This window comes from Squalius cephalus (genome assembly GCF_949319135.1).
Source record: "Squalius cephalus genome assembly, chromosome: 10".
NCBI lineage: Eukaryota > Metazoa > Chordata > Actinopteri > Cypriniformes > Leuciscidae > Squalius > Squalius cephalus.
Genome location: NC_137131.1, coordinates 3,608,993 through 3,634,435, shown reverse-complemented (window position 1 = coordinate 3,634,435; position 25,443 = coordinate 3,608,993). Strand labels below are relative to the sequence as shown.

At 36.7% G+C, this 25,443-nt stretch overlaps 2 protein-coding genes across 4 annotated transcripts in view; one reads left to right on the top strand and one right to left on the bottom strand.

The window, feature by feature from the left end:
- Positions 1–3,011: 3,011 nt before the first annotated feature.
- Positions 3,012–16,483, bottom strand: ilrun (inflammation and lipid regulator with UBA-like and NBR1-like domains). Its single transcript, XM_079883453.1, has 5 exons — positions 16,159–16,483; positions 15,127–15,281; positions 14,228–14,425; positions 10,610–10,914; positions 3,012–6,004 (listed from the first exon to the last, which is right to left on the bottom strand). The coding sequence occupies exons 1-5, from the start codon at positions 16,320–16,322 to the stop codon at positions 5,969–5,971; spliced, it is 858 nt and encodes a 285-aa protein (XP_079739579.1). The 5' UTR covers positions 16,323–16,483; the 3' UTR covers positions 3,012–5,968.
- The window catches only part of anks1ab (ankyrin repeat and sterile alpha motif domain containing 1Ab), a 33,422-nt gene continuing 24,431 nt past the window's right edge, over positions 16,453–25,443 (top strand). For 2 of the 3 annotated variants that reach the window (XM_079883450.1, XM_079883449.1), the window contains exons 1-2: positions 16,453–16,545; positions 19,112–19,413. In XM_079883450.1, coding sequence (XP_079739576.1) covers positions 16,533–16,545; positions 19,112–19,413 — 315 coding nt within the window. In that variant the 5' untranslated portion in view covers positions 16,453–16,532. Of the gene's footprint in view, positions 16,546–18,920; positions 19,026–19,111; positions 19,414–25,443 lie in introns of those variants that run through there. The other variant, XM_079883451.1, reaches the window with a different exon arrangement.

Genomic DNA, 25,443 nt, shown 5'->3' with positions numbered 1-25,443 from the left:
CAGTCTGAAGTCTGAAACTTCCTTGTTTGCACTTGTCGTCTTGGTGAGGCTTTAGGGACAATCAGGAAAAAGTTACATTTAGTGCGTTAAATGGGACAAAAATGAAAATGATGCAATTTCCAAAACCAGGAAATAATTGCTGATAGTTTAAACATGGAAACAAGAAATGCTCAAGGCTCATTTCACTTAAATCAGTGTTTTTGTACTAGACCCCATTACCAAAATCCAGATACCACAGAATTTGCTTGCCACTTCCAACTCCCACAGCCCAGACAAGTGCAGCTGTCAAACCAAGAGGAAATACTTTGCATATGTTTAAGGTCCTTCCATGAACTTACATGTTTGTCAGGTGGGTAATATTACCATAGTGCCAAGGCAAGTTGCACAAGTGAGCAAATATTTGCCTAGATATGGTCTCCTCATCCCAGATCAACACATCCCAGCTATGGTAATTAGTGTAAACAAGATTATATTCTTCCTGAAGGGCCATTGAACATCAGGGTTGTACTGGAATTCAGTTTATGATGAGTAGTAGACATGGTTTTGGTCATAAAAATATAATCTTCACAAATGAAATTCTGTTGCACTCATTTGGTATACCTGGGGAAACTTTAAAATAGTTAAAAATTGAATTAAAATGACTCTCTAATAGTTAAAATTTCAATGACTAGATGTCAAAATATCACACCAAGTAGTTGTTTTTAAATTCCATGTTTTAAATGTTAGAACTTCAGTTCATACACCCACTAAACCACAAGTTAAAAGTCATTGAGACTTCAAAAATGAAGTGGAGCTAGTGAAACGATCCTGCATTTTTGCTTCAGGTACAGACATTTGCTTAGATATTTTATCTAATACAGTGACATTCAGACATTTTTATGTGAAAATAGATTTTGCCACCTGGACTTGTTAAACTGCCATACTACATTTAATTTAAGGCGGTTATACTCTTTAAAATAATGGTTCCAAAAGAGGGTTTTTGTAGCGATATCACAGAACCATTTCGGGTTCCACAAATAACCTTTCAACAGTTTTAAAAGAACCAGTTTTACTTACAAGGGTTAGTTCACCCACAAATGATAATTATCCTATTATTTACTCACTCCTAGATGAACTTGCTATGTGCCTGTAACTTACACCAGTTACAAGAATTAACTTTTAAGTGTCTAAATTTGTATTTTTGTGAGAGTTATTAGAACTCTCAAAGGGGGAAGTGTTGTATTACATATTTATTAAATGTTCAATTTAGTTTTTCCACTGCAATAGTATATAAACTGATAAAGTTTATAGACTGATTTATCCAGCAAGAGTCTCCTTTCCTGCCAGACCTGTTTTCTCTATTGTGTTTTAAATAAGTCAGATCACTTGATTCTCACCTTTCGGAGCCCAGACGTTGAGTCGTTAGGTTGATTGACTTTCACCTATTGTCTTTAATGGCTCTGGGATGGCTCTTGGAATTGGAGTTCCTGGCCAGTATCAGCATGTGAATAGTTATGCTGATTCAATTGGACTCAGAGTAGGGTGTGTTCCCACTTCATTTGCATGCTTTATTCAGAGTTCCCGCCTCTATGTAATCCCTCCCCCTTGGAATGTATATAGCTACAATGTATAATGTTCTAGTTAGATCATGTTGGATTCCTGCAGCCACATACAGCGGAGTTCTCAATAAAGAATAACTTCTGTTGAACGTGATCCCAACTGTCTCCTGGTCTCTGCTTCGATGAAAGAAAACTTTACAACAATGTACATGACTTTCTTCTTTGAGCCAAACACAAAATATTTCCTGGCTCTTCCAAGCTTTACAATGGGAGTGAATGGTACTAAAAAAAGCGCATCAATCTATCATAAAACTAATCCATATGACTCCAGGTGGTTAATAAAGGCCTTCTGAAGCCAAGCGATGCGTTTTTGTAAGAAAAATATCAATATTTCTAACTTTATAAACTATAATCACTGGCTTGAGGTAACGGCCGTATACGAGTCGAGTTCCGGAGGAAGAGTGACCTTTGACCCGATGCATGACGTAGGATGTAAGAGTTGCGTAAGCTCAGGTGAGAGTAGACATTTATGCATTTTGGCAGATGCTTTTATCCAAAGCGACTTACATTGCATTTCAAGGTACATTTACATTCTTACCGGTTCTTGCTTTCCCTGGAAATCGAACCCATGACCTTAGCGTTACAAGCGCCAACGCTCTACTGTTAGATCTTCAGGAAAGCCTTTGAACGCCTTTCACGGTAAAAAAAAACAGGGCTGGGGAACAAACTCAAGCTCCTCTCACATTTCTCTTTAAAAATTCTCATTTTAGACTTCTAATTCATGACCGGTGTTTTGTTTTGCTGTATCCTTTGTGCTTTCGCGTTTCACGTCATGCATCGGGTCAGAGGTCACGTACAGCCGTTACTGGAAGCCAGTGATTATAGTTTATAAAGTTATAAATATGGATATTTTTCTTACAAACACACATCACTGTACTTCAGAAGGCCTTTATTAACCACCTGGAGTCATATTGATTACTTTTATGATGGATTGATGAGCTTTTTTGAGCTTTTACATTTTTTTTTTTAACAAGATTCACTCCCACTATAAAGTTTGGAAGAGCCAGGATATTTTTTTAACATAATTGATTGTGTTTGTCTGAATAAGAAAGTCATATACACCTAAGATGGCTCGAGGGTGAGTAAATTATGGGATACTTTTCATTCTTTGGGTGAACATTTTAATCATCTTTTGTGCAATGGAAAGCTTCCATGAATGTTAAAGGTTCTAATACAATTTATTTTAAAGAATGTAAAATAACTAAGAACACTAATATTCATTTGAGGCCAAATTTTGAATAGGCAATGCTGGCCAGGACGTTCAATGCTTCAAGACAAAAAAAATCATTTTTGAAGGTTAAAAACAAGCAAGATGTAAAGGACAATGACTTCTTCTGGGAACAACTGCATTAACAAAAATCACACTGCTCACATGAGCTTAATTCAAAACATGAAGACAGAATCATTTTGTTTCAGTGTTAATTTAATCATACAAATGTTCAATTATACATACAGGAAAAGGCTTTTCATATTTTCTCTCTTTCACTGTGCTATCATAGGACTCTATGCAAACTCTCCGCTCAGTCATACACCATGCCACGGTGCAGAAAACCTCAACAGATCTAACAGAAAAAAAAACAAATCAGAAAAAAAGACAATAACGCAGCAATGAATCAATCACACTTCTCACATGCATAAGCAACACCCAAAAAAAAAAGAGAAAAAAAGAAAAATCCAGAGTGTAATTATAAACTGGAAGGAGGCTGTGAAGTGTGCAGCGCTCGGGATGAGGACATTCACAAAGAACAGCTCAAAGGAAGACATGAGTGATGACGCGACGACACCGTCCAGTGAGCTGTTTATGGGCCGAGCACTAGGAGAAACGTCAGTGTTGTTCTGTCCTTACGGCAACAAAAATGGAAACCAGTTTCAGAACATTAACTTCTTTTATGCTTCAACTTGTGAGTGCAACTTTTTGGAATATAGAAGGAGCTGTCCCTTTACACACTGCATAGATCATTTGCAATGTAAAAGTGAAGCCACAGCAATTCAAGAAATTTGGACGCAATGTCAGTATCCGTTAATGGCGAAATCTTCCAGGTGCATAGAATTAAGGTGAAACGGACAAGAATTGCCTGACGTATTAAATTTAACAGGACATGGTGACACTAATCTCTTTTCCCTTGACATAAAGGTCAGTTTGGACTCTGATTTGCATAATGCCTGAGGACACCGGGGAATTTGTTTACTGGGGAATTTGTTTGCTCTTTTCTTCTTAGTAAATATACCAATTAAGAGGAAAAAAAAATGATAGGAGACTGTTGTTAACGTTTTATGTTTTATAAATTGCCTAGCCATTGCAGCAAAACAGAAAATGGTGAGTAAAACGGCCTTTCAGATATATTTAGCAAGATATAAACATCCAAGAAGCTCTCCATCATACCAAACACAGAGGCACGATTTAAACCAAATAAATTCCACAAAAATTCTTTATGCATTAAAATATTATTGGGAACTTTCCAGCTCACAATTTACCATTTCAACATTTAGCAACATCTCAAGAGAATACAATTTAAAGAGAATATTTTTTAGGGTTAAATGCAGGCACTACCGCAGAAAATAATTGGTACCTTAGTAAAATCGAAAAAACGGAGAAGGAAAAACAAAACAAAAATGTGTATAGGGAAATGCCCTTACAATGGAAGTAGTGCACTTGCCACATAGACTTCAATTGTAGACAATTGAATAAATGTCAACGCATTTTCAGTTCAGAGAGGTACTAATCGAAATCTCCCGTCAACGGAGCAACACTTGCATTTAACCCAGAATATTCCTTTAAAATGAACTCATTCTCACACTTTCCCCTCATTAAAACACCCTCAGCTCATTTTTAAAAAAAAGCTTAATACCATCGCAGGTCTAAGTGAACGGCAGAAATGTAGGACTGGGAAAATAAACCAGTGATGTGCTTGTGAACTCTTAGGTCAGTAAACAAGGGAACCAAAGTCACATCTGCTTACTATCATCTCTGGTGGATTGTGTCATGATGAGTGGAAACCAACATCAGCACTCTATAACTCCAGAAAAACATCAATGTAAACAAATATGATAACAGCAACAAGATAGTTACTAAGGGCATCTCTGACAACAGCTATGACTTGACCTGTATAGTGGCAGTACAGATGTATACTTCAATATAATGAGACATGATGTGCTCATGTACGCTGTACAGGTTGCTGGGTTTTTTAGTGAATCCAGAGCAGGTTTCAATAGCAATTTTGTAATAAACAAACAATTACAAGTGGCTGGCTGGCGAAGGACCATATGAAACCTTTGTTGTTTCTACCAATTACACAATTTAACCTCCAAGTAGGCACATTGACCTTTTTTTTTTCCTAACTTGAAACTGTCCAGTTTGTAAAGTAAAAGAACATTGATGTAAAATTATAAAACTACTTGAGAGGCATTAATTCTTCATTCATTTGTTGATGGCTTTTGTGCATGGCTGAAACACTCAGTCGCACACATATTCAGATGACTCTCACAAACCTGTCAAGAACAAACCCCCAGTCATATTTCACTGCAAAATCATAAAGAACAAATGAGAATTATACTTTGCTTAAAGAAAAAAAAAAAAAAAAAAAAAAGCCCTGTTTTTAGCACCATTAAGATTTCCTTCATTGTGACATTATTTTCATGGTAATTAATAATTTGATATAAATGCAAATATTCGTATGTTATTTCAGTTGTAAAGTATTTATACATTGTTGTATTTGTTGTACATTAATTGGTTGTATTTCAAATTAGGCTAATAAAACAAAAACAGTGCAATATTTTAATACAATCATTTAAAAGGCGAGAACAATGGGAATTACAAAAAAAAAAAATCTGAAATATAATTGTCTGTATTTCGGTAATGAGAATTTGGTGGAAAATGTGCTGAATTGTCATGAAAATAATGTCATGAAGCAAAATTTCATACACATCCTAAAAGCAGGCTTAATTTTCTTTAAGCAAAATATAAATCGTATGCTTTTGTATTGAATTTGGGGTGAAAGGACTTCGATTCACTCATTCATTCATCCACCCGCCCTGCCGCTGTTTCTCATACGCATTTGTGCACTCACACTTCTGAATTTACTGCTGTAATGTGACAATACAGATCAGAAAAACGGTGTATTTTTCATTATATCTCTTTAGAATTTCTAGCACGCTTCTAAAACTAGCATTCACACATGCGTAACTCAGGTGTCGCTTCAATATTGATTTGGAGCCAAACAGATTTGTCCACACATTTATGTGATGTTGTGATGCATCAGGGGAGAGGGAGGGTCACCAAGTCTTTAGAGTAAATCTGTTCCTCCTCTCACTGAACCCCTGAAAAGGGCAAAAGCAGAAGCTCCGATGAGCTACCGGATGGTTTCTGTATCTTAAGACTGTCCAAACGGGAAGGGTCCATTAATGCCCTGGGAATAAACAGAAAGAGTGAGATAAAACTCTGTCAAAACAAGATCAATTGTTAATAGATTTATACATTTGCTAAATAAAACGCTGTGCAATGACTGTGTAAAACTTTAAACCGTGTTTAGAGGCATTTCTTACACCCCAAATGAAAAGAGCACCATGGCTCTGGCTCATGGCTCCCTCATCCAATGTAAGTCTACTATGGGATTCATAATAATATTACCACATGTATTAATTCAGGGTTAAGGGCATAGGCGGCGATTCCGGAAATGGCCGAGCACCCACGAAAAAACATGAGATATTCTCAATTAATTTTAACCAATTAAAAAATTCGATTGAGATTCGGGAACCTCTCTGATTGGTGGATCTCACGGTGATAAATTGCATTTTAAAGGGGTCATGACATGAGAAATCATATTTGCCTTGATCTTTTGACTAGGGCTGTCAAACGATTAATCGCATCCAAAATAAAAGTTTGTGTTTACATAATATATGTGTGTGTATGGAGTATAATTATTTTCTATATATAAATACACACACATGCATATATATTTAAGAAAAATGTGTTATTTATATATAAAATATTTATATATAATATAAATTATATATAATATAAATATATATACATAGTATATACATGCAAATATTTCTTAAATATATACATGCATGTGTGTGTATTTATATATAGAAAATAATTATACACTGTACACACACATATATTATGTAAAAACAAACTATTATTTTGGATGCGATTAATCGCGATTAATCGTTTGACAGCCCTACTTTTGACATATACGAGGTCTTCGTACCATTAAAACATCCTGCAAGAGTAATAGCTTAAAACATCCTTATAAACAAAGCATTTATTTAATCAAGCTCCAAAACAGATCAGTTTGATATTGTGTGACCTGTGATGTCACACGGGCAAATATATTTGCCTCCAAAGAAAGACATCGCACCATAGGCCCCGCCCACTGGCATTCAGCCGCTTAATGGCTGGCATTTGTATACACTGGATCAAAAGCCTATAAAAGCCATTATAATCACTGGCGCTGTCTACACTGGATGCAGTATACAGATTCGCAGTCACTATTGCAGCTCATGTGCAATAGTGAATGGACGTTGAAACTGTTTTCTATGCAATGACGTTAGCCAATCATAACTGTCCATTTACTGACACGTCTTAAAGTATCCGCGCCATAAAAACGGGTAATTTCAGACAGAGGGTCAAAATGAAGGTAGAAAATAATAGTTTTTCCACGTTTTTTTGCGCAAAAAACCCCAAAAAAACTATTAACATTATAATTAAACCTTAAGGAACATATTAAAATAATTTTTAAAAATCCATATCATGTCCCCTTTAAGTAATTAACTCCAAAATAATCAGGTATATTAGCGAGGGATCGCGACAACACTGCATACGCATTTTTAATTGGTTTGTAATGTATTTGTAGTCCGTGTGTTTCTTTTCACGAGACACAAATAACTTTTGGGTAATGAATTCATCAAAACTAACATTTTAAGGGGCATTTGTTGCGTATGTGTATGTCAACTTGCTTAGCCTAGTTATCATTTCCTCATGGAAACAGAGGTGAATAAAGACGTGTTTATATTTGGTTTGTAAAGTATTTGTATTAGCAAGTTTGCAAAAAACGAAAGACGTTAGTTCACTTCTCTTCATGGGGAAACAGAAATAGGCACCTATGGTTAAGGGTTTGGTAATGTAAGAGCTGTGACAGTAAAACACCAAGTTTTACATAAATATTTTAGATCCTCAGATTGTTGTTAAGGCAAATAGTATCTAACCTGAAATCAATACTAGATTTACAACATTACACTGGGAATATATTTATGCTATGGGTTGGATTGGGTGTTAGTAATTTGTGAGATTTCAACTGTGACTTATTTGACTGGTTAATGACTTTTCTGCACCAGCTCACATGCTTGCATGGAACTCCATCTTGTGGCCAAGAGGCAAAGTTTAACCCCCTCAAGGGCCTATTAAACAGCCTCTAGGATTAACATTTACAGACGTCAACCCCACAGTTAACACATCAAGGCCAAATCGGGAATGAAAAACTTAATGGGGCTGGGAGATAAAAAGCCATTAAATATTTCTCAGCCTTTTAACACTTGAAATACATTTCAATATCAATTTATGAAATGGAGTAAAAGGGTGTTTTTTTGTAAATCAGAGGGAACAAAACAAGCAGATACTGTCAGCAAGCAGATTCAAAAAGAGTAAAAATGAAGTTAAAATAATCTGTTTTCCAGTTTTGACTAAATAAACACAGGGAAGATTAATATTAATTCATTTATATTTATATGCACCAATATAACAAATCAAATCTAAAATTTTAAATTTAAAATATAATGCGCAATGAACATTTTTGAGTGAATCAGAGTTATAATATTCATTGAAATTAACAGTTTAAACGGATTCACAGACATTAATCAAATTGATCAAGTCTTACACTATGTTTTTACGAGACATTATTAAAATAGTTAAAAACCTTTAGGTGTGTCTGAAAACAGTGTCTTTGGTGTGGTGCTAATCATCCACACAGGTCACACAAGTCAGCAGAGAGCCAATCAGCCCTTTCCTGCTATCTGGATGGAAATTTATTACAGGTTTTTCAAGTATTCCAAGGAAATCTTACAAGAATAGTTGTTGGTTGGGTCAGGAACTACACAGTAAATTTCTTAATCAACACTTGTTGAATGATCACTCAAAAATGTTCATGCTGTGGCATTATTCACTTAATTGTATAATAAATTAAATACTGCTGTTTATATTGGTGCATATAAAAGAAAACTTGATTTTACTGTTTTAGTTATTACATTAAACAACAAAAAACACCCTTTCAAGACATTTCAAAGCAACTACATAAACAGAATAGAGATACATATTAAATCATCAAAAGGCTGAAACTGTTTTAGCTGTATCTCCCAGTCTCAGTATTGCATGTGTGCGGAATGAGGAAAGGTGTAACCAAACACGGTGAATCATCACAAAGTGCTTTTCTTTGGTTAGATGTCACAAAACAGGGCAGGGAACAGAAATGTGACGCGCTGTTGTTAAGTGACCTTCTGTGTTAAGAGATCATATGGCGGTCAGCACAGTGAGAGCTTTCCAGTACAGACTTTTGGCATGAAAGCAAGATTTTGGGAGGGTGTCAAAAAGACCTGCTGACTGTTTCATCGTGGTTTTCTGAACTGAATCTTGTGCTGGATGCATCTTGACCTTTTAACTTACCTTTGGAAAAAGCTCCTGATTTCATGAACATTTATAGCAGGTTTAGAGAATTGGAGCGTTGAGCATTTACTCATCAAGTTAATCAATAGTAGTTGTAATAACTCATTATTTGGACAGAAAACGTACACCTACAGCTGGGTGATATATTGAACATCCATAATATATCTGCGACAATTTTATTGCTATACACTTTTTTTTAAAGTCTCTTTTGCTCACCAAGGCTGGATTTATTTGATCAAAAATATAGTAAAAAAACAGGAATATTGTGAAATATTATTACAATTTAAAATAACTGTTTTCTACCTGAATTTATTTTAAAATGTAATTTATTCCTGTGATCAAAGCAAATTTTCAGCATTATTACTCCAGTTTTCAGTGTCACATGATCATTCAGAAATCATTCTAATATGCCGATATGCTGCTCATAAATAAATATTTATGATTATTATCAATGTTGACAACAGTTGTGCTGCTTCACATATTTGAGAAAACCGTTATACATTTTTTATTCCTGATTCTTTGATGAATAGAAAGCCCAAAAGAACAGCATTTATTTAAAATGGAAAACATTTGAATGGTAATGTAAAAATTAGAGCTGCCCTAAACTAAAGATTTTTCTAGTCGACTAGTCGTCGTTCATTTAAGTGATTAGTTGACCATGTTAATAAGCCATAAATCATAATCACAAGCCTTTAATTGCCTATATATTACATAGCCTAATCAGCGCTCAAGCGCACGCATAGAGCTTGGATTGTATTCGTCTGAAAGAAGATTGTCATATACACCTAGGATGGCTTCAGGGTGAATAAATCATGGGTTAATTTTCATTTTTGGGTGAACTATCCCTTTAAGTCACGATGCTGACTCGTCATCTCCGCAGTAGCTAGTGGACGTGCCTAGCTGCCTATATGCCCGTTACATACGGATTACATAATCTGAGAATATTTATTTTATTATTTACTTTTTTTGGTTAGTCGTCTATTAGGGGGCGGCTCTAGTAAAAATAAGACTTTAATCATTTTAACCAGCAAATAACTGTAAAGATTGTACCATTAGACTAATTTAACAGTCTCTCCTTGGGACTCAGGAGTGCATTAAGAGGGATTTAATTTATTTTTATTGCCATATCAGCAAAGATTAAAAAAATTGAACTTGACACTGTAATAACGGGAGATTATTTATAGCACCCATGTTAAACAATAGGAGTAAAAATGCCATTAAACTTCATAGCAGTCTGTTTCAATTATTCGGTTCAAAAACAATTCGCTCTATATCACCCAGCCGTATTCACGCCCCATTATCATGCTAATCTTCACTCAACTCAATGAAAAACTCCAAATGGCAAACATACCTGGCTGTAAGTCACTACTGATAAGTTGTTTTGGAGACCATTTGGTGTAATATTTACAGAGCTGTGATTGAGTCCATTTTGATCTTGCTGAATGGAGTCCAGTGGGGCCTCCCAGGGGCCCCCGGGGTCATTTAGATTATCCTCATTGGTGTCCTGCTTGTTCTTCTGTGGTGAGGCGAAAGGGTTGAAGCCTCCCTCCACACTGCGGTGTGGCTGCGTGTTGAACTCCGTCTCGAAGGAGGATAACTGCTGTGTGACGCCCAGCAGGCCTCCCTCTTCCACGCTCAATATCACCCAGATCACATCTGCAAAACAACGGGAATGAGGTGAGCCACACATTCTTCAAGTCGCCAAAGCTGGTTGTGGAAACTCAGAACTTGCAGAACGAATGCTCTGAATGGCATATTACTGGGAGTAGGTGATATGACCAAAATCTTCTTTGACAATATGAGAACATTTATTTCACGACAACGATATATGCAAGGGATAATCCACGGCTAGCTGTGCATTAAATGATTTTAATGCACAGCTAGCCGTGGATTATCCCTTGCGTATATCGTTGATATAAATGATTTTAATGCACAACGTGGAGGCAAAGAACCACTTGACGCAAAGCAGGAGTGCATTCAGAACGTTTAATGCACAGCTAGCCGTGGATTATCCCGCTTATACCATGCTTGCAGGACTAAATTTGACTGGAAAGGTTAAAATGGAGGTTATTTTCATCAGCTACGACTCGTTTGATAAAGCTTTCTGTCTGCTTTAAATCAGACAGAGAAATAAAGTAGTGCGTTAAGGTTCCATTTATTTGATTGAATTATAACATTTATTTTAATGAATTAGCCTATGGAGGAAGACGGAGAAGGAGAGAGAGATGTGCGTGTGAATTACCTGCATCTGCAGCGGCGTTACCACCTCCTTGCTAAGTAGTATAATGTAGCGATTCAGTAGCGAAATTAATTTATTAATAACATTTGCGAGGCAGCATTGACAACGAGTTTCTGTGCGTGCACGGCACGATTCCCAATCTCTGAGTGCGTGTCAGTGACGTGTGTGTGTGCTTTAATGAAAGCAGTGCAATAATATGGAAAAGTGATTAAACCGACTTGGAACTACCTGTGCATTAAACGGTTTTATTGCACACCTTCCAGCCAATCAGAATCAAGTATTCAGAAAGACCATGGTTTAATCACAATATACACTGAAAAAGCTTTGCCGTAGAAACAATTTTCACTTAGAAATTGCTAGTAAATTTCACAATTAATTAATAACAAAGAAATGGCAAGTAACATTGAATTAAACATGACATTTTTTAAGAAGAAAGACTGAAAAAGTATTTTCTTGTAAAACGTACTCCAATATTCAATATTCAAGTTATTTTATTTTTGTAATTAAAAATAACAACAAAGAAGCAAATTACAAACAATAGGACAAATACAATAAAACATATAAAAATTACAGATTTTCATGTACAGTAGGTTTATTTAACAATTGAATTGTGTAAAAATAAACCAGCATAGTCTTCACTGTATAAATTACATATAAATTAATCATTTAAAAGCTACAAAAGTTACACAGCAGCAGGTATATTAGGCTGCGGTCACTTTGAGACCATACTAACATGCGTTTCCTTTCTCAACCGCTTGCGTTCACTTAAAGGAGAACTCCGGTCAATTTTAACATTGAGCTCATTTTTTTGTCAATTTGGAGTGCTGTCAGTACAGAGAACAATGACAAAAATCGGTGTTGCCTACACCGTTATCCTCTTTTTAAAATTTGCACCCTGTTGACTTCAATGGGGCAAGTTTTAAACCTGCTTTTAGCCTCAACATCCTTGATGTGTCATTACAAGTGCACAGCCATGTGAGTGATTCCTTCAGAGTGAACACGCGGTGAATCTGACTGCAGTAGATGTGCAAGATATGAATAAAAGTGATGTTATTTCAGCCAGCGCACACACCTGCGTTTACATCCTGTTTTCAGTCGAAGTCCAAAGTAGTCGATTGTCGAGTTCACGCGCATAGGTTTAGTACGTACGATCATGCGCCCGAACTCGACAATCGATTACTGTGGACTTCAGCCGAAAACAGGACGTAAACACAGGTATGTGCGCTGGCTGAAATAACTTCATTTTTATTCATATCTTTCACATCTACTGCAGTCAGATTCACCGCGTGTTGACTCTGAAGGAATCACTCACATGACCTGTGCACTTGTAATGACACATCAAGGATGTTAAGAGGCTAAAAGCAGGTTTAAAACTTGCCCCATTGAAGTCAACAGGGTGTAAATTTTAAAAAGAGGATAACACGGTGTAGGCAACACCGATTTTTGTTGTTGTTCTCTGTATTGACAGCACTCCAAATTTACAAAAAAAATGAGCTCAATGTTAAAATTGACCGGAGTTCTCCTTTAAGACAAAACTGACTGTGTTCACAATGATACTCGCCAAGATGGGTATTTTGCCATAATTTTGTGTGCATTTCTCTCTTCAAGACGTGAAAGAGAACTCAATTTGGTATTAGCACAAACTGACTTTTCTTTTGTGTCTTGTTGCACTTGAATGGTTAAATAAATCACTTAAATGTTTAAAGGTACACTGTGTAGGAATTTCTCCCATCTAGCTGTGAAATTGTATTTTGCATTCAAACGAATAGTGCTCTCTAGCGCCTCGCTTTTTAGAATGCGTGTTGCAACTAAGGTAGCCGTTCTGTACCAAGAAGCTATGACAACATGTCTTCCAATAGCACTTCATCGAGTTTAACTATACACGTTCTACTGTTATGCTGCCTATATAATGAATTACACAACCAAGCAATGAAAAAAAGCTTGTAATTTAGACCGTAACATTGACTTACCTGTCGAGAAGAAAGTAGGCAACTTCAAAGTATTTCTCCTTCATTAGCTCTTTCCACCTGGGAAAAGCTATCCTGATATTTACCCTTGTTTTTTTAATTCGCCGGTAACATTTCATCTTAAGTTAAATTTTTTGCTTTTTTGGCGACGAGGATTCCTTCTCCTGTGACTCTGCATAAGTATGATCCTGCATTATGAAGTACCGTGCAGTGCAGCCTTTCAAATTTGCTGGGGCAATGACAAGCGCCTCTCACTGATCTCCTTGTCCGTTTCAGCTGGTTTCAGTCACGTGACACTGGCTCTGAACGAAAACGCGTTGTGTAAACGCGTTGAGGTAGGCTAGTGCTTTTTATCCCTCTCTGCTATTATAGTTTTTCAAAATGGCGGAACGACATGGAAGCCTCCTTGGACTTACCCGTCCAATGTAAATAAAGATAAGAAATTCTTCACTTACGAGGATAAGTCAGATCATTGGCAGAGGTAATTTTGCACCAATGAGGACATATTTATGAATAAAGACATTGATTTTAGCTAATAAAACACTTAAACTACACAGTGCACCTTTAAATTGGCAAGACATAAAAACACAGTATGCACTACGCAGAAAGAAAATCATATGAGGATGACTAAATAACTACAGTGTTTTTATTTTTGGGTGAACTATCCCTTTAAAACGGTCATTGCATCTTTTTTTTAAATAGCTGTTTCTTTAGCTCAATGTCATGAAAATGTTGACTGTTACTTTTATCGTTTGCGTCTCACCTCCATAGAATAGTCCGGTGGCTGTGCACATTCTCCACTGGCCTTGGTACATGCCAGGAACGGCTGGACTGCGCATCTGCACGCTCACGTCTGAGATCTCCTGCGGGTCCAGAGACCGCACCATCACCATGTTCACATGACCAAACTGATCCCCACCAACATACTTCAGACACACACCCGGGGGCCACGACTCTGTACCTGCAAAGCACAAAGACAGGAATGACATTAGACAATCTGAGAGCTTTCAGTCCCTCCACTGACAGCTACGCAACTACCACTTTCAAGCCCCAGAAAGGTAGTGAAGACATCATAAAATTAATCCATGTCACTCCAGTGGTTTAACCTCAATTTTATGAAGCGATGCAAATGCTTTGTTTGCACAAAAAAACAAACAATTGACCACTTTACAAATGATTAATCTCCAACGTGAGTTCACAAGACGCATGAATGTTGTTGACACGAGAGTAGACGTTGTTGCGTGAAATTAATATTTTATAAATAAAGTGGTAAATTATGTTTTTTTGCACAAATGAACGAATGTCTTGCGTGTGATGGGAAGTACTTAATTTGATAGTTTTCTTTTTTTTAGTTCACATAAAAATGAAAAGTCTGTCATTAACCAATATAAAAATGAAACACAGTCAATCATGGTTTATTACAGTGCAAAATGACCATCGAACACATTTCTTTTGGACATTATATTTTTTCCCACAAGATGAAATGTGTAATGTCTGTGCTTGCATGCAAATATAACAACATTGGTGTAAGTTTGGGTCATTAAACATTCAGCCTTTTCATTTCTACACCCAGAACAAAAAAAAAAACTCACCCTGGTGTAAGTTTGGGTCATTAAACATTCAGCCTTTTCATTTCTACACCCAGAACAAAATAAAACTCACCCGTATTCTGTATCCTCCATGTCTTTGTGAACTGTGTGTCAGGAGGAACGGATTCCCCCTCTCCAATCGTCACATCTTCCACAAAAGACATTGACGGCGTGTTGATATTTGGACTCTCAAAGTCATAATATGCACCAATAGCTGCTTGAAGGTTCCTAATAAGGCACAAATACAACATGGGAGATTTAACCACAATTTAACAACCAAGAGCAAAACAACATGTGTATAATATATACAAGATGTATAAAGTGGCCAGAATGTAAAGTCATGTTCAAAACAAAAGAAGGGAGGGACAAACTAGTGTTGGCCTGTGTGTAAGACCTCAGATGAAAGTACACTCGTGTATTACATAACTCTGAAGTAAACTTAACAATAGCCTTTCCATGTCAACAAACACCAAGTTTACACAAAGAAGCAACATACAAACACTTAGTGTAACGTTACTGTTTTTACCAATCAATACTATTATATCACTGTCGTTAAGCAAAACGGTATTTTAGAGGAGTCGTGACTGAGCAACATTAAACGATGTCTGTGGCTCAAAACATAGTGAGACCCCTACATAGACAGCATTTTGAAAGCACGACCCTACTCGGCAGCATTTCAGGTCGGAAAAAAAAAACAAGAATGCTGCTGAGATAGGGAACTCACAAGGATTTGAAACACAACCACTATAGTAGCGAGCTACTAGCACAAACAAGCTACATGTTTGACAACTGACATAAATGAAACAAACCACATAATTTAAGAACATGTTTGAGGAAATTAATTTTAAAGAGGACAACTGTCTAAAATATTACTTCTATAGTTCATATGAGCCGAAATGTTACATTTGATTTCTTTGTAAACAGTCAATTAGCAATTAGCTTGTTGTCTTTTTCGCTTCAGCTTTATTTAAACTCTACGGGGCTCATGACAACGGTCCTCGCGGGGCTATTTTTAACATGTAAGGCATTTTAGAGCAAGAAATCACAGTGGTAAACTCTTTATGTTCAGTTCAGCAGTAGGCCGCAGCCGAGTCCCCGGACTCACCAGTTGGTCATGTCCAGGAAGAAGGCGCAACCAGCCGGGTTGAGCTGAAAACCCAGCAGCCTCTGAAACTCCGAGATGAGGACATCTTTATCCGTGGTGCCCATGCAGCTGAATTTTTGCATGAGCTCCGGATCCAGGTCTATGTCCATGCCCTCCATGAGCATGCGGCTGTCCCGGGGATAAGTTTTAATTGAGTCCGAGGCCTTCTCCAGTCATAACAAGCGACCCGATAACAAGCAGAGTACGCATGGCTGCGGGCGGGGCGTGACGTCACGCACGACGTAACTATGGTGCGGGGGAACGTCAGCTGTTGCTATTCGACTGCGGCGTGTCGTAATCCGAAGCACACAAACCAGTAGGCCTGTTGTAGTACCATGGTGGCGCAAGGTAATACTATTTATTACATGGCTTGGTTGAATTCCAATGTAGAATGAATGCGGTCTGTTATTTCTTGATAACAGACCGCTGCGAAGTATAACACACCGTTGCCATGAAAAACAGAGCGTTGCTATGGACGCAGGATTCTAACCGTAGAGACGGAAACGGACTATTTTCTTTAGCGGAAGCAATACAATCGTTTTTAAATCAATAAACTCCTTTTTAAATCAATATTTTGTGTCAAATTATTGATTTATTTGGTGGGTAGCCATGTAATAAGCGGGATAATGTAGAGCGAGGCGGTTGTTATAGCGAATACAACCCCTTCAGGGCAGGCTGATTCAAAAAACCTGTCGGGGTTGTATTCGCTATAACAACCGCCTCGCTCTACATTATCCCTTACATATGCAACGATATTAAATTTAATTCTTCAAAAATTAAAAAACTTCAAAAATATGTCCAACAAGCCATGTTATTAACATGGCACGTGCTCAGAAAGTATTAATAAAAAAGTACTATGGCCATGTTTTTTTGGACATGGTATTATGGTATTACATGTTTTTGGACATGGTTTGATTTGTGCACACTTTATTCTGTGTAATGGAGTGCATATGTTTGTATAAACTGTGATCTAAAATAACAACACTGTTTTCCAATTATGCAGCTAAGAAATCCCATGCATTTTATTTAATGGTTTTAAAAGTTATTATCATTCTATTACACATATTATATATGGTTTTAATTAAATATCAAATATATTATATTTATTTAATTAATTAATTGTTGTATTTAGTTATTTACGGAATCCTCCTATAAAAGTCTAACCCTGTTACCCATGGCAATACCATGGTAATAATGTTATTCTGTATAGTGTTTAATGTGCATTGAATTTCCTAGCGGCATAATTGGAGCACAGTGCTGTTATTTTAGATCAAAGTTTCTTAGAGAATGACCCTACTACATGCATCATGTAAAATGAAAAGCCAGGCCCACCAGCCTGTGTGAGAGTCTCAGTAACATGATTAGCCAGCCTGTCAGTAATAATAAGGTCAGGCCTTGGATCTAGTGGCCATCGCTGTGTCAGCTAGTGTGAGATGACAAGGAAGACTAAGATAACTAACCAACAGGAGACAAAGAAGTGAGTAAAAGGTGTGTGTGTGTTTTCAAATATTTTGTGCTTGCGTGCTCAATTTAACATTTAACAAGGTTTCGCTCTGGAGATGGTGATGTGGGCTGAGCAGATATTATTCTAGGACACTTGCATCACTGGGTTTGTAATATACTTTTGTACAAAAGCATGTAATGTTGGAATACCTTTTATGGTGTAAGTTTGAATTTAAATAATATTTTATTATCATTACTATGTATATTGTATTATTTAAATGACATGATTACATGATTATTTTATTTTAATTGCATTATTATATAAAATTAGTAAAGATTTTAGAAGTTTTAACATATTGTTCTAAACTGAACTTTAATAATTTAATAACATTTAATTAAAGTTTAATTATTTAAATTATATTTTAATAATTTAATGAAATGTAAATTTTGCATTATTATAATTATTATTATTTTATTATTAAATTACATTTTTTAGTAAAGAGTAAAGACCTTGAATTGATTTGAATTGAGCGGTTTAGTACAAATTTTCTGAAGAGACTCGATCACTTTATATGATGAACAGATTGAAGATTACGGTCTAATTAAGGCTTTTAATCACAGCTAAACATTGATCAGCAAACATAAACAGAAGCTCAACCGAATTTGCTTGACGCGTGAAAACAAACCTCTTAATTAATGTTTTTATGTGAATAAAAGCCTAAATTAAATCTGTTTGTTTATCATATAGAGCGATCAAGTCTCTTTAGAAATTTTGGACTAAACGGCTCAATTCATATGGATTAGTTTTATGATCTCTTTATGAATTTTTTGAAGCATTAAAGTGGTAGTTGCGTAGCTGTCAATGGAGGGACAGAAATCGCTTTTGTGGTCTGAAGATGAACGAAAGTCTTAAGGGTTTGGATCGACACGAGGGTGAATAATAATGACAGAATTTTCATTTTTGGGGTGAAGTCTAACCTCTTCTCTTTTGCTGTTATTTCAAGCTCTATAATGCACATTTTAATTTATGCTGTTGAATGATTTGTGATCAATTGTTTTGGGGCTGTTTTTGGCTGCAAGCTTTCTGCAGAGAACCGGGGCGTCTATAGTGACTTTGGTAGTGACTAAAACAGACAGGCAGGGAGGGAGGGGAAGGAAAGAGTCTTTCAAAAAACCCATAGAGTTTCTTGGCAAGGGGAGGGCAAAGGAACACAAACTGTGGGTGGAACCCTGTGACAATGTAGATCAGGCACCTACACCCTCCCTGGTTCAAAAACACTAGTACCACGAGTGCCTACAGTGGTTAGTTCTGCTGTAGATCAGGGAGGCTATTAAGTTGAAGTTTAATTCGATGGATAATACAGGCTTACGCTGAATAATACCAGGTGGACAAGGACTAATAGTCTTCTTATTGCATGTAAAGAGGATTTGTGTCCAGATCCCCTGACAGAAACCTGCTTTGCTGTTCCAGACAGAAAAACCCGGAACGTCAACCCAGGAATGTCCAATCCCGCACCAGACGCTCATCATACCAATGCCCAAGCGGCCCGTCTGGACCAGACCGAGAGCAATGTGTCACCCCAAGCTTTGTGGAAACCACCTGGGCATCTGAAGTTGGCATGCAGCTTTTCTAAATCAGACTCCGACCTGCTGGCTTCCCCTCATTGTGAGGACGACGGGCCTCTGGGTGGCCGGAGCGAATCCCTGTCCAACTGTGCTAATGAGAGGAAGGAAACGGAGCAGATGTCCTCGTTTGCCTCCGAATGGGACGAGGTAAGAGCTGATGAACTACAGGTTAAAGAGCATGAGACTTCCTCTCACGAGAGACAAACACAAGGGAGATCGTAAGACGTGTGCAGGGTTGTTTGTGAAGTGTAACAAGTAATGCACAGTTAGGTTTTGAATTTACATTATAATATCCCAGTTACTTTATAATAAAATACACTACTGTTTAAAAGTTTGGGGTTAGTATGTTTTTTTCTTTTCTTTTTGCAAGGATTTAACTGAGTGACAGTTAAGATATTTTTGATGTTATTTCAAATAAATGTTGTTCTTTTGAACCTTTTATTCATTCAAAGAATCCTGAAAAATGATGCATCACAGGTTTCCACAAAGATATGAAGCAGCTCAACTGTTTTCAACATTGTTAATAATCAGAAATGTTTCTTGAGCAGCAAATCAGCATATTAGAATGATTTCTGAAGGATCATGTGAAGAATTCAGCTTTGGTCACAGGAATAAATTACATTTTAAAATATATTCAAATAGAAAACAGTTATTTTAAATTGTGATAATATTTCACAATATTTACTTAGTTTTGATCAAATTTTTTTGAGGCTTCTTTCAAAAACACATTAAATTATTTTACCAACCCTAAACTTTTTAATGGAAGTGTATGTATGTGATTTAGGTTTCTATTTAGCCTTATTTACTGGCAAATGCAATATATAAGATCTCTCTTCCCCATAGTGTAGTGCCTTAGGCCTATAAGGTGTACAAGACACTGTGTCTATACAGAAGCAAGCAGTGTGGTGCAATAAAACTCTGTCACTGCTATTATAATTGATACTGTATTGGTGTAGGTGTTGCATGCAAACTACAGTATGTCAGCCTTGTCCAAAATGGAAAAAAACAACAACAACTAGCCAAGCATAGCGAAAGCATTCTGGAAAAGACACTACTTTTTATTTATTTTCTGAAAATGACCATTTCAGACGTCTCTCTTTACCATAGCGTAGTCATGTAATAATTGAACGTTTCCTTTTTTATTAGGAATAATGCAATAATATATCTTTTAAAAGTTACTTTTTTAAAATGTATACCAGTATAGTACCCTCATTACTTTTCTTTTTATGCAAGTTATTTACTAACAAATGCATTTTCCTCTTTCCTCATAACATTGGCATAAAGGCCTGCACCGTCAAGCAAACACCACAGGCCTATTATTAAAAAAATATATATATATATGTCTATTCTGCAAAGTATTGTCGTTACATGCTGTGCTGTTATTGTCAACTAAAACCAATTTAAATATAAATGTTAGATGAAAAACTTAGAAATGAAAATTAGAAATAGAAATTTTGAAGTACTAAAATTCCTAAAACTCAAACTTGTATAAATAAAAATAGCTGAAATTACTATTTTAAATAAACTAATAAAAATGACAAAACTATAAGAAAATTACTAAAAAATTAAACTAAAATTAAAATGAAAAATATAAAAAACAGTTCAAAATAATATTAAAAGCTGTAATAGTATTAAAATAATACTAAAATAACACTGGTTTTGAACAAAATGTGAGTAAATGATGACAGGATTTTTTTTAAGAGAGAGAGAGACGAATAACAGTAACTGTTGTGTCACTTTGCATAAAAAGCAACAATGTAAAAAAAAAAAAAAATTATTTATAGAACTTTTATCACGATAGTGCAACAATGTAACGTGTTACTTTTAAAAGTAACATCCTCCAACACTAGTTGTAACTAGTTACTTGTAGGATGTAACTAGAAATGCTGAGAGAGAGACAGAGAGAGAGAGAGAGAGAGAGAGAGAGAGAGAGAGAGAGAGAGAGAGAGAGAGAGAGAGAGAGAGAGAGAGAGAGAGAGAGACGAATAACAGTAACTGTTGTGTCACTTTGCATAAAAAGCAACAATGTAAAAAAAAAAGAAAATTATTTATAGAACTTTTATCACGGCTAGTGCAACAATGTAACGTGTTACTTTTAAAAGTAACATCCTCCAACACTAGTTGTAACTAGTTACTTGTAGGATGTAACTAGAAATGCTGAGAGAGAGAGAGAGAGAGAGAGAGAGAGAGAGAGAGAGAGAGAGAGAGAGAGAGAGAGAGAGAGAGAGAGAGAGACGAATATCAGTAACTGTTGTGTCACTTTGCATAAAAAGCAACAATGTAACATTTTTCTTTCATTTTTAGAACTTTTATCACGGCTAGTGCAACAATGTAACGTGTTACTTTTAAAAGTAACATCCTCCAACACTAGTTGTGGGTGGGAAAGAAACTCTAGCAGTGCGTAAGTTTGAGGAGGAAGGGAGGAAGAAGGAGGCAGCGAGTCTTGACAGTATCAGCGCCAGTGGCTGAATGCTGAACGCTTGGCTGGGCCCATCAGTCCTTCTGCTGCTCTATCCTGGCCACAGCGCGCGGGGCTAATTGGGCCTTAACTGTCACTCCGCATCTTCTCAGGAAGCTTCCCAGGGGCCGGCCCACGCTGCACACACAACAGCACACACCCCTCCCCTCGCGCCAGAGCTTTAGTCACAACCCGAATGAGCGTAAACCTCTGCATTCACACCTCGTGCTGCTGATCAGCGGTTCACGTCAGTGACAATGACAGACATGCAATGATTCAATCATTGATCGTGATTATTAACGCTGTCAGCTGATGCTCTTGTAATGGTATCTGACCAGACAAATGTATTTTCAGTAAATAAAATAAAGCAGCAAACCACTCAAGCCTGGACTTTACAGTCCAAAATCAGATGCTGAGATCATCTTTTCTTCATTGTGACGTATATCTGAGTAAAATGGCTTTGCAAACAAGAACAAATGTAGGGTGGGGCTTTATTTTGTTAATTAGGAATTGATTGGATGGTTCACGGTTGTGGTTTGCTATTGGTGGATCTCATGTGAGTGACAGGTTGCCCCACCCTCGTCATCAGAGAAGAGATGCAAGAGGGAGGGGAAGGTATTATGATTGAAGATTATGAAGCACATTCATTTAAATTCATTTAGAATAAACTCTGCAATATTCCATAAAAACAAGAATTGTCCAGTTTGATTTCATGGTGACTTTAAGAGGTGTTATTAGTTGCTAAAATCCCCTTGAATGTGCTATAGTTTTATGGGTTATTGCTAACAGGACTGCACAATTAATTGTAATTGATTATCACTTAGGTAAAATTATTATGTTTAACCTTTCGTTCACAGCGGTGGGCTTTCGTTCCTCCCTAAAAGCCCCAAAACTGAACATTCAAATTGGCCAAATAAGCGAGTGTTGTAAAATGCAGTCTACTGTTGCTAAACTGTGGGACGTGCTTGATATTAAATGGTGTTATAATAACACTGTTATTAAATTCGCATTAAGCCGCAAAAGAGACACTGGCCAGGCGGAGCAAAGAAAAGTCTCGGATAAGCAAAGTATCCTTTGAGCTTCAGGTGTGGGCATAAAAGATCAAATACACACAAAATGCTGTTTTAGTGAGTAAACACATAAACACAGTCGTTCACGTCTTAAGTGAATGTAATCAGTTGGGAGAAAATAGGATGTGTGTCAATGTACTGGATCCGTGCAGCTCTTAAAGTGACAGCGGCCTAATAAACCTGCTGCTGCTTTAATGTTTGTGTCATTAAAGGGATATTTCACCGCTGGAAAGATGAATGCTGAGAAGCCAACCGCAGAGGAATGCAAGTAACCGTAGCAACCGCGATTTTCGCATGTTTTCTTTTTTCATAAGGCTATACCCTTCTTGTTTTGAACTTTGTGCTTGTGTATTGAATGTTAAATAAGTTAATAATGATAACAAGACTGTTTTTATCATGGTGATTTGTACAGAGGCTTCATTGATTTGCTCTTAAGACTTACAGACAGTAAATGAGAGAGATTGACTGAGTGCGTGCGATTACCTGCGTCTGTCTTTGAGGTCAAGTCAAGTCATATGCGTGAAAAGCTTTCCGTGTCCAAGGAAATTCCACATTTCCACATTCCGCTTATTCCACAGCGCGAGGAAGCCGCGGGAATCAAAAAGCAGCGAGTCACGCATTGAATCAATACCATTTAAGTGTCAGCTTCAGCGTTACCCATGCGACGCATTGCTGGTCAGCTCAGCCTTGAAAAGTGGAGCTTAACTTGTTTCATTACTATCTTTTAAAGAATAAGCGTTTTTGAACGTGTTCGTTGAATGAACGGTTTAATGATTCACTCAAAGACAGTCCATTGCCGCAACAATGTAATGCGTGCTGATTGACAGCCTTTCAATGCGCAGAGACGCTGTTTAGTTTCGGTTATATTGGTTTACTGAAAATGTAGGCTACTCGTTTTTGTGCATGCTTACCACATGGTAAAACCTATTTATATAGCAACAAATAAATATAAATATATCTAAATAAATAAATAAATGACGATAATACCGCATACCGCGCTATTGAGCCACTCAAAATTACCGCAAGGGAAATTCCTTCACCGCGACAGCCCTATTATGTAGTAGAAATGTGAAATTATTTTAGTAAGTTGGTGCCTTCTAGACTGAGAAAAGCCAGAAAATGTATTTTTGGCTCATGTGGATGAAAGACAACAACTCCCAGAATGCACTTGCTTCGCTGCCCTACGAGGACACTCTCAAGCCACGCCTACCGGTTACAGAGGGCAGTTTCGGAAGAAATGATACAACTAGGCTACTAGTCGACTTGAAACTGAAAAGACGCCGTTTTATGGTGAGATCCCCCTATGGGCGGGATGAAGACATGCGGAGCGAGCTCCTCCTACTGGCTGTAGTCTCTCGCCTCTGGCCTCTGATGATGCTAAATGACAATTTTTGCGTCATCAGAGGTTTTTTTCCAGACACACAATACAGAAATCTCTCGTCTCAGGGGGACATGAGGGAGGGAAGCACGGTCACTCGAAAATACTACCGGGTTTCTACTGATACAAAGCTTAATGCTAATCGGTGAAGTATCCTTTAATGATAATCAAACGACAAAAGACAAAGAGAAAATCACTCACTGCTCTTGAATGAATCACTTAAGTGGCTTTATTAACGAATAATCTGTATTTAATGTATACAGTGAAGACTATGCAGTGTTATTTTACATTTTATTTTATTCAATTTACATTAGCTATTACTTGAATACCACTGTCACCGTAAAGCACTGTTTTTTTTTTTATTTGTCTTTTTGTTCTATTATATGTATTTGTCAGTTTTGTTTATAATTATTATTTTTTGTTCTTATTGCATTGCCGACTGTTTACTTGACTTCTATAATTGATTTAACCTAGTATAGTTTATGCTGAAGTATCTATAATTGTGAAATTTCACTAATATCTATATATCTGATATCTGAAATAAGACTTGGATATCACCCACCAATAATTGTGTTAAATAATCACATAATGACCAAAATAATGATTTAAAAAAAAATTTAGATTATGTTTTAGGTGTTGGCTAACTGAGTCATTCCTAGACTGTTCCTGTTCTGAGGCAGTGCTATTTTTAATATTGTTTTATGTACTATTATAGTGTTTAATTTTTAATTTTCATCATGTATTTTTATATTGCTTTGTTTTTCTGGGTGCTTGCTCAGGTTTCTAGGTCACTGCTAAAAAGACACAGATAAGATGGTAAGCACATTAATATTAAATTCAGTTGTGCAGTCACGTGAATGCATATTTTGAGTATTTTACAAATGCTTGACTTGCGTTGCTCATCTGATCAGAATTGAGTCACAGAACTGTCCGTTTTGTAATAAAAATGCTTACCACTGCTTAGCTTTTTTTTCAAAGAAGAATAATAGGGGCAATCACATTTATACTCAAAGTTTTATGGAACATTAGACTCAGGTGGTGCTGGGAGCGATTATATTATTAGATTTCGGAGCATTATTCAAACAGTAGATTAACCAGTTTAATGGATATGCTGTCAGATCATCTATTTATCGCTCAGGGTGGAATGTCCTGTTCTCAAGAACATCCTGTTTCACAGTCGTCCACTGATGCTGCTTCCCATTATATATAGATGACATCTATAAGCTTGAGTGAGGGAGGCTGAAAATGAAAGAGGGTGGGTTTGGAGAAAT

Coding starts and splice junctions, on each gene's coding strand:
- ilrun (XM_079883453.1), bottom strand. CDS start 16,322: ATGCTCATGGAGGGCATGGACATAGACCTGGATCCGGAGCTCATGCAA. Junction 14,426..15,126: donor ATGGAGGATACAGAATACGG/GTGAGTTTTATT, acceptor TGTGCTTTGCAG/GTACAGAGTCGTGGCCCCCG. Junction 6,005..10,609: donor CAGTAGTGACTTACAGCCAG/GTATGTTTGCCA, acceptor GTTTATTCCCAG/GGCATTAATGGACCCTTCCC.